Consider the following 10,085-nt stretch of genomic DNA (forward strand, 5'->3'; position numbering starts at 1 on the left):
GAGAGCGTGCACCATGGTTGGGCCTCATCATTTCTGGCCCCACCACTAACCATGCCTCTTCTTTGTAATTTTGGAAAATGGGAGTTGCGTGTTTTCTCACATGACAGCTGGCAGTCAGACAGCAAACAATCCTGGAGATGAGACCCACATCACCAGTGACAGCGCATAGCACTGACTGGGTTTAGACACAAGGGCTGCCGCCCCCAGCCTTGGACAGGGCTTTGCTCACAGGGGTATGCTGAATGTACCAGCTCTAGAGGTAGTGGTGAGGACTTCTGCATCTGCCCACAGTAGATGTGCAATAGATACATATGACTCAAGCAGGAAAATCAAGCATGACATTCATTGTTTGAAAAAATTTTATTAAAAAATTAAAGTGTGTGTGTATGTGTATGTGTGCCTGTAAAGATAAAAACAAACAACAAAAACTAAACCCACACAACTAGCACATGCCTTTAAAATGGCAAGCACGTGACACTGGTTATCAAGTTCTCCCAAGCACTGATCTAGTCTCTCACATCAGTTACAGTCAAGGAGGGCTTCCAAGGGAAGCCGTATGTAAACAGGTCATCCGTACTATGGTGAGCAACAACTAACTGTGAGAAGTCTCAACTCACTGGGAGCCTGAGAGCAGGCAAACCCCAGGGGTTGCGTCTCCATGGTCTTCATGTGGTGTGTGCAGAGGCTGAGGAAGGACAGTAGAGACCAACAGTGTCAGCAGAGGATGGCCTTAAAGCACCTTTAGATCCTGGACCCTTCCCCACAATTCAAGCCAGCAATCCCCAAACTCTGAGAAGATGAGGTTGTTCAAACTCTGTTGATTCTCTAGCTCTGTGTTGGAGATGAGTACTGCAGGTGATTCTGTGTAAATACCCAACCTGAAAGGTATTAAAGCAACTGCTACCTCCTAGAAATAAAGGGCATCTCAGGAAAGTCACTGTGCTTTTGTTAGCTCAGGAGGAGGCAGGGGGAGGCAGCCCTGAGCAATCTGTCAAGAGCTGATCAGGAAGGAAATAGAATAGAGTTGATTTGAGATCACCGAACAACCTCCGAATTACTAACAGGCCAACTCCGATTATCACAGTTCAGTGAACTTCGATTCATCAGTGCCAGATAGGAAGCTGTCGTTTAAATAAAACATAGAACAGTTGTGGGTCCCGCCTTGAGAAGACGTACTGAATAAAACATCTATTAAAAAACCTTTATTAAACATAGAGCGCTATGCCCAAATAACTCCCCAGGGTTAGGGAAGCCTCCTGGAGTCTCACTGACAGCATGTGGATATAGTGACATTGATTCCAAGGTTCCCATTATCTGCAAAGAGATGTGCTATGGCTGTGTCAAAAACAAGGCAGTCACTGTTCATGATGGCTGCAGCCACGCCATCATGAATGGACCGAGGTGTGGCCTCCCAGGTCAGTCTCCTCCGGTTCCCGTTCAACTCCAGTCTGTAGGCAAAGTTCTCAGCTTGCTTTCGGGTGCCAATGAGGAGGACGATGGCAAAGAACTGCTGGTGACCTTCGTACTTCTCTTGCTTTTCAAGTACCAGCATGAAGTGGTGGCCAAAACAGGACTGCATCATCACCCAGTCCACAGCCCCCGGCAGGTTAATGTCTGTAGCTAGAAAGACTATGTCCTCTCCCTGAAGGGTAGTGATACTCTTGTGGGCATGCATGAGATGGGACATCACGGCTTCCAGGGATCCCTGCCACTTGCAGGAGGCACCAGGACAAGGACAGGAATAAGGACGGTATTCACAGATGTCTTCATGCTCTGGTTTCTCTGTATGGTGTAGAGTCAGGGAACAGCCCGTGGTAGCATACTGCAGAGACAAAAAGCAACATACTGCATCATGGTGTCTTCCCAAAACCTCCTCAGTACCAGCATCTATGCAGACCTACCCACCATGAGCTTCCTGGGCTCCAATTCTATCTTTATCTAAACTACTTCTGTTCAAGGAGAGTCAAGTCTCAGTTCTATTCATTGTCGATAGCATCGTGTGTAAAGTCAGGGCACTGCTTTCTAGACCCACACTCTAACAACGGTAAACAATGAGGATTAATTGTTCCTTTCCCTATACCAGACAAGCAAACCTACTGAGATAACATGGCCCCCTTTCTCACTTTTGATAAGCCCTGATTCCTTTTAAGAAGTCAAGTGCTTGGATGTGGGGTGGGGCAACGGAACACGGGATCATCACTAGGCTTTTCCTGCGAATAGATGACTTTGAAGCCAGCACAGTTTCACTTACTCCTTCCTGACTGAGACTGATGGCAGGTCATCTAGTCAGCGGGCAGGGCTCCCTTGTGGTTCCCTGGTCTTGACTGCCAGCGGCTAAGCCTGGGTGAAGGAGGCTGGGACCCACTTTTGTTGCCGTGCTGTCACCTCTGTCCTCACTTTTGTCCCCAAGAGGGCTGTGCCTACAGATTTTTGTTTTGTTTTTAAAGAATCACATTCAGGACTGGCACCTTAGCAGAGGAGTCCTTAAAGCCCACTAAGTTTTCCTGAAATTTCTTCCTAGTGGTCAAGCACACACCTCTTGCTGAGGAGGCTTGTGAGGCCCTCATTCCAGGCTGGGAAAGTGGGAGCTAGGTGAATCAAACACAGTCTGCCCTTCACATGCTGCCTTGCTAGGATAGGAACAAAATCATTCTTTTCCTTCCCATTCGCAGGACAGTCAGTAGATATATCATGTCTATCATGGCAGAAGGCCACACTAAAGAACCGAAGTGTTTCCGCTCTCAACCTTCACAAGAATGACGATGGTAATTCTAGGGACAAGAGGGAGGATCAATCCACAAGCAGGTACCTACCCCAGTGCTCTGCACTGTTATCACAGAAAAAAAGTAAGAAACGGCAACCACTCTTTAGGTAAAAGGAGGAGTGAGCCTCCTCTGTCTGGAGCACAGCATGACAGACAGACAGACAGTCTAGCTTCCTGCACTGACTTTCCAGTCCTCCATTCAAGCCTGCAGGCACCAAAGAAGAGACAGCACCAGGCCACCTTTATACAGTCCTAAGATAAGAAGCTCATAGCTGTTTTTGCTTGCCCCTGCTCTGACTTACAATCCCCTTATAAACTTACCACAGGTCAGGTTCCAATCCTTACAGAATGTCTTTCTAGCCACCAGGAGGGCCAGAGTATCTTCTCCACACAGGACACCAAGCTGATGTCTCTGAGAGGACAGATAAGCCAAAGACAACAACAGCTGCTCCCCACAGGGAACTCAAAGACACTGCAGGCAACACAGAGCACGGGGTGGGGGTGGGAGTGAAGTGGAGGGTAGGGTAGGGGGGGGAAGGGGTGGGTAAGAGGGTGTGTGTCTGTATGCCATTGCTCTGGAGACTAAGACAGAGGGGTTGCATGCCTCAGGCTTTTCCTGAACTAAACAGAACTCCTTTTCAAAAACAAAACAAACAACAAAACAAACAAATCAAGCAAGCAAAAAACAAAAAAAACAAAAACAAAGACAAAAACCCCAAAAAGCTCACGTCTTCATCACCTTGACTGAAGCATGTCTGTATTGCCTGACAGAACTGCTCGCTCATATTGCAGAGCTGTAGACTAATTGTTAAAGTTCAGGTTAAAAAAAAGTCTTGGTCAGAAGGAGAAGTAGATTTATCCACTTCTATTTACACTCTAAGTTCTCAACTTTTCAAAGCCTCACAAAGAAATCCCTATGAACTGTTTTAAATCTGGGGTGTGGGCAAGACATAGAGCCTCCTGTGGACGGTGGGTGAGGCATTTCAGTCCAGAGTTTTAGCACATGTAAACAAAACAAAAATAGCAAGACCATCTCAGAGCCTGGCTCAGTGTTTGGATCTGAAGATGGCTTAGAATGGGCTGTTGACCTGAGCTGCCAGGATGAATCCTAAGAATGAGGCAAAGTCTGGCCCAGCACATCCAGGAGAGCACCCTTTGAGCCTCTCCCCACAGCCCCAGACCACTGTGCCTCCCAGAGCCAACACCCATAGCAAGCAGTTCTATCAGCAGCATAGCTTGGTACCCTGCCCTGCTCGGCAGGACCGTTTATGTGCTGTTACCTGGCTTTCACACTTGCAACTCTTCCTCAGGGTAACCCCCTCAGGTCACACGGACAAACAGACATTTCCTTGCACCCGTGTGGACAGTGGCATTCTGGAAAGATCTTGCTACAGGCTCTACTAACTTAATCGTGTTTTTTAAAGCCCTGAGTGTTTTACTGATTCTTTTAAACCAGCTGAATTTTACCACCAATCAATTGTGGTAATTCGGAACCTCTGAGGTAATTTTATGGTAACTGGATTAAAGATGATCTCCAAAAGGAAAACATTCCTACTTTGTTTGTTTTGTGGTGCCTGTGTAAGTCGACTCACCCATCTGTCTGGCTTATCCATGTTATATATGCTATCCACTTGACACAGTCATGGCTCAATGATCTAGGGCATTTGAAGCGAACAGTTCTCTTCCTGATACCTGGGCTGTGAGACAGGCTTTCCATTCACAGGCCTGGCTCTTTGCTGTACCCAAGTGCTGTTGAGCGGAGCCCCTGGGCGCCTTTGCAGAGAGGCTGGTGTGTCCTGGGACACACCCACAGCTATAAACGACATTTCTCCTTTGGGAAAGATGTGCTCATTTTCCCCAAAGGGTGGAGGCTATTTCTAAGCCAAACACGCTAAAGAAGAAATAAGAAAAAAAGAGAAGAAAGGAAGAGAGAGAGAGAGAGACAGACAGACAGACAGACAGACACATGGGAGGACTAACAATGTAGGGAGGACCAGAAGGAGAAAGAAATGTAGGCCTAGGACATCGTTATAGCAGCCTGTCAGGTTCTGGCACACAGCGGTCCTGAGCAAACACGGACCGCCTCTGAAAGGCTATGTGTAACCTGCGGCTTTGTGTTTAAGTCTTTGCAGAAAGCAGTAAATAGTTCCCATTCTTTTTCTGGCAGGAGGTTTAAAGGCTGTTTTTAAGGTGGAATTTAGGCAGGGTTTCCCTCTTTGAGTCACAGAAACCCTTTCATACACAAATGTGTATAATGAGACATCGTGGCAACCTGAACACTAGACATTTATTTACCTAATAAACAGTAACACTGTTTATTTATAAAATGAGGCTATAAGCTAAATACTCCTCTCTCTGCAGACTGCTAGCATATGCTATAGGAGGTTTAGACCAAGTCATTTAATCTGTTTCATTAAACTTGATTCTGTGTAATTCCAGAATGACACACTGAACACCACCAGTCAGTCACCCACTACAATGGAGGTACCAGGAGCCCCATGGCAGAAGCTGGTTCCTCTGGGGCATTGTGAGGTAAACGCCCGCCTCCATCTGCTTACCTCCAAGGAAATAACTCAAACTCATTAGCAGGATAGCTGCCAGTGTCTCAAATGAGACTTTCCAAATAAAATAAAATAAAACCCATATTCTGTTGTTGGATGTGAATCAATTCCAAGAAATGACCTTTTCCAGAGTAAGCACAAGCAAACAGCACTTGGCTCCGATCTAAATAAGCTATAATGACCATAAAACGCACAGTGATGGCTAAATGCAACTCGTGGCTGGCTGGGAAGCCTCCACTCCACAAAGGGTATTTCTAGGACAAGCCCTGAGCTATCCGTACACACTGCAGAGGAGACTACAGGGTCTGGGCTGTGTCTTGTTTCCTGATTACAGCAGATGTCCTGTTTTCTAAGAGACACACAAGGAGAGAGATTTAGGGGTCAGGCAGGGCGCCTGCAGCTTACACCCAAATGTTTAACAATATAAGCAAAAGCAAAATGAGAACATACCCAGAGAAGAGGGACTAGAGAATCTGGATAAAGGCCATTTGGGATATTTCTTTTTTTTTTTTTTTTACACTAATATTGCAACAATTATCTATGCCTAAATCACATCCAAACTAAAAATGTACAAAGGAAGCCAGGAGAAATGTTAGCATATCTACATTTTCAAGGATAAAGGTTTCTTAGTCTAAAGAGTTGGTTGAATGAGCTCAGCTGTCTCCTAGTGCTTTCCTAGCATACAGCATCTACATGGAATAAACAAGTTCTTCATTTCTCTTTTCTCCAGGTTCTGTGGGACTCATTTTAGTGGAGCAACACAGTTTTGCAATGAAGATAGAACTGTTACAAAAGCCGATGCTTCTTTGGTCCTCACAGAAGTCAAGAGTTTCTCTGACGGTGTCACTATCCCTACTGATCCTTCCACGGTTGGAAGTCTCTGCTGCTGTGTGGCCTGCTTTGCCATTTCTGACCACTTCAGCTGCATTGTCCACTGAGTAAACAGGCCCACTGCATTCCAAGACACCATCTAACAGGTGTGTTCCAGGCAGGAAATTAGCCCAATCCACCAGTTTCTTAAATGGCTGCCAGAAATAGAGTGAAGGGTTCAACAGTGTGCTTCGTCAGCAATGTCAGCAGATAACCAGCCAACTACCTCGCTGCTGTCTCTCTGCTCAGATGGGAATTCAGGTGAACCTATTTTAGCATGATACACGCAGTATGGCAAGCCTTAGGTTTATCAAAATTAACCATTAACCAGTACTGAGGACTTGACCTAGGACCTTGTGCATACAAGGGAAACGACATACTCTTGAACTACATGTCCAGCCTCAAAATAGCCTCAAACAAACAAAACAGACCTTTAGGGGATGGAGGGGTAATTCAGGTTAAGAGTATTGGTTGCTCTTCCAGAAGACCCAGGTTCAATTTCCAGCACCTACAGGGCATCTCACAACTGTCTGTAACTTCAGTTTCAGGGGCACTGGCACCCTCACACAGACATATGTGCAGGCAAAACACCAATATACATAAAACAAAAATAAGTCATTAAAATTTTTTTCTTTAAAAACAAAGACAGCCTTCAAGCAGTTCAAACTAGTGTTTATGTGTATGTAATAAAGTGTTTATCTGCCCCCAGATACCAGCAAGTGATCATAGACTACTGCCCATTTTTACAGTCCTAATAATTTTGTTTAAGCTCTGATTTACTGGTTCTATTACCTGTTCCTTGCCTACCTGGTACTTACAGACAAATGAATAAATGTTAGGTTTATTTGCAGATGATAGACAGTCTCAGACCATGCTATTTTATTTTAACTGGAAATCTTACTGTACTAAAGAGGGACTCAGTTTCAGATCATGTAAGAAAAATGTTCATATTTTTAAATATCGGAATTATAGGTTTCTTCTATAATTTTTTTAGTAAAGATGTGTCATATATTTCATTTATATAAATGACTAGAGTGGGGTGTTTACAACTTCTGAAATGTCCCACAGACTCAGCTGTCCTTTTGATGGCTATATGCCCCTCTAGAAACAAATTTACAACCCTTGGTGAAATACTGTGTTTAGAATGCCAGTACTAGTGCAGATCTGACCTTGAGCCTGTTAATGTGATTAATAATCAAAGAGTGTGTACTTTTCAAGTTAACCCTTGAACAGCAGGATAAAGTCATGTTGCTCACTCTGTATCCGGTTAAATCTTCCTCTAAACATCCTAGCATATTTTAACTCCAATGGTAAATTCCTCACCTCCGCTCCCAAGGCAGAAGGGTGAAGGCCTGATTATTGACCAGTAGGGCAGTAACAGTTTTACAGATAATAAATGAGAAGACACTATTACTCAGGCCCAGAACTCCCACACACTGTCATCAAACACTGCTGAGACTAATATGCTGGGAACACGACAGTTTGTTTAGAGAAGGTTGTTCTAATTAAAATCTTGGGTTCACAGATCCATCTTTTGTTCCTGGGACAAAATAGATCACATACTACAGATAGTTTTCTTACTAAATGGAGTGTTGATGGAAAACTTTGGGGTTAATTACTCTCTCAGTGATCGGAGAACATTCTGTAATGGAGAGAGGGAACATGTCGCCTTATAAAACTCTTTGGGCTAGCAATAGTGCATTCTTAATCTTAGAGCGAAAGTTGATTTCTGATGATGTGTTTCTCATCTGTCCACAGGCAGAGTTAGCAAGCAAGTGCACTCTGTCACTGGTAACAAACTACCAGAGTCAAAGGCTTTCTGCCATTCTACTAGCAACAGGCCTACCCCCTTTTAGCATGTGCTCTCTTTTCAGTGCTCAGGTTCCCACTTGCACAATCATATCCACAACATTGACAAGCCTTAAATAGTGATTCTCCCTTACCGGTCTTTTCAGTCATATTCATCAAAAGAATTGGTGGGGTTGTCAGATAAACAAATAATATACAAGGTGCCCAGTATATCTTTCAGATAGTTTTTAAAATATACTTAGAGCTTCTTGTAAAATTATCTGTTGCTTACTTGAAGTTCAAATGTAACTAGGCATTGTGAATTCGGTCTGGCAATCTTAGAAGAGGATGCCTCCAATCTCAGTCATTCCTTCCAGACCCAGTGCTTGAGTCTGCAGTGGGAAGGGGGAGCCCAGCCTCTCAGCCAAGCAGGGAGAATGGAAGAAAAGATACTTGCAAGAAGAAAAGTCACTGCGCTTCAGACTGAAGCCTGTGTTGTCCAAACTGACAAGTCCAAGAGTATGTATTACTAATGAGGTATGCTAATTGCATATTATCACTTTCACAAAGAGGTTAGGAGGATAATGGGAGACAATACACCTGTCAGGCATCTAAAAGGAAGGAAGGAAGCAGTTTTCTCTAGCTGGCTTCCCTGGGGTCCATGTGATGACCTTCCACCCCTTCTTTCTTCAGGAGCAAAAGTGCAGCCCCCATGCTGTGACTCCTCTGTGTTCCTGGTTCAGGAAGGCATGGCTTTTCTGCTAAGCTATCTGTCTCTGCCATTGGAGTCAAGGAAGGTGAAGGGGGGACAAGGGCAGGAGAGGCAGATCAGTGGGGCCATAGGGGAATGTCAGACAAGACCGAGGTGGTCAAAATTACATGGGTCACCAGCAGCAAGCAGCTTCAGGGGAGACTGAATCATCAGCAACACTAAGGCCGTAAAGGACAACACCCTGTGATGGATGCGGAGTAGAAATGGAACTGCAAATACAGCTGAAGGACTGAACTACTTACTGTGGCTTTACCAAGCAAGACCTGTCTCCTCCTCATGTACTACAGGAACCCCAGAAATAGCATCCTTAGGTCATCGTAGACCCAAGGATTCAGGTTAGTAGTAATCAAAAGAAAATCATTTCAAGAAAACACAAAAATGACTACTACCAGGAACCCGATAGACTAGTTCTGGTGCTGTTGGTGAACTGCAGTCGGTGCAGCCAGTGAACATGATGATCTCAAAGATCATTTATCAGTATAGAAAAGCAGCCACCATGTGCATGAACTGAAAAGTCAAGAAACAGCATGAAAATTTGTACTTCTCATTTTCCTTGCTTTTTCTTGGTAGGGGAGGTGTGGGTGAATGAAACCATTATGTTACAGGTATGTTTCCAAGAAAATTTACAAAATGGAATCATGGTTATTTTTAGGTCTTATGGGGCATTTTGATTTTACATTTTCTGTTCCTTCATACCTTTAAAATGAATGAGCATCATGTTTCCTCTGATTAAAAATGTAAAAGTTATTAGTTAATTCTAGTTCTTTAAGTATAAAATAAAAATTGTGATATTCAACCTTAAAATGTCACAAATAAGAAATAAAATGTTGTAACTTAAAATGTGTAAAGCAAGATATATAAAATAAAATATATATACTTAAAAGTGATGCCTAACCAAATGAGGCTTTAAGAGAGCACAGATCCTCTGAACAGTGGCACATGCCCACCACCTCAGGAGACTGAGGCAAGAGGATCATGGGTTTGAGACAGCCTGGGCTACATAACAAGGCCTTATTTTTCTCAATTAAAAATGGAAAGGAAGGAAGGAAAGGAGAGAAAGATAGATTACAGAAATGGGAAGAATGAAAAAAACTTTTTCCCTGAAACACTATTGAACTAATCAGGGCCACATTACCTGGCTCTAGGAAACTCACGGTGGGCTTATACCACCAGACATGCAGGAGAGAAGCCCACTGAGAGAATCTGCAGGAGGAAGAGGAAAAGATGCTCACGTTTATGCCTGCCTGCAGTGACACCACCCTCATCATCTGCACATCTATGCCTGCCTGCAGTGACACCACCCTCATCATCTGCACATCTATGCCTGCCT

At 44.1% G+C, this 10,085-nt stretch overlaps 1 protein-coding gene across 1 annotated transcript in view; it reads right to left on the minus strand.

Moving 5' to 3' along the window:
• Positions 1–339: 339 nt before the first annotated feature.
• Siah2 (siah E3 ubiquitin protein ligase 2) overlaps positions 340–10,085 on the minus strand; it is a 17,928-nt gene continuing 8,182 nt past the window's right edge. Inside the window, exon 2 of the mRNA XM_021196258.1 lies at positions 340–1,822. Coding sequence (XP_021051917.1) covers positions 1,265–1,822 — 558 coding nt within the window. The 3' untranslated portion in view covers positions 340–1,264. The remainder of the gene's footprint in view (positions 1,823–10,085) is intronic.

This window comes from Mus pahari, chromosome 4 (assembly GCF_900095145.1).
Source record: "Mus pahari chromosome 4, PAHARI_EIJ_v1.1, whole genome shotgun sequence".
Lineage (NCBI taxonomy): Eukaryota > Metazoa > Chordata > Mammalia > Rodentia > Muridae > Mus > Mus pahari.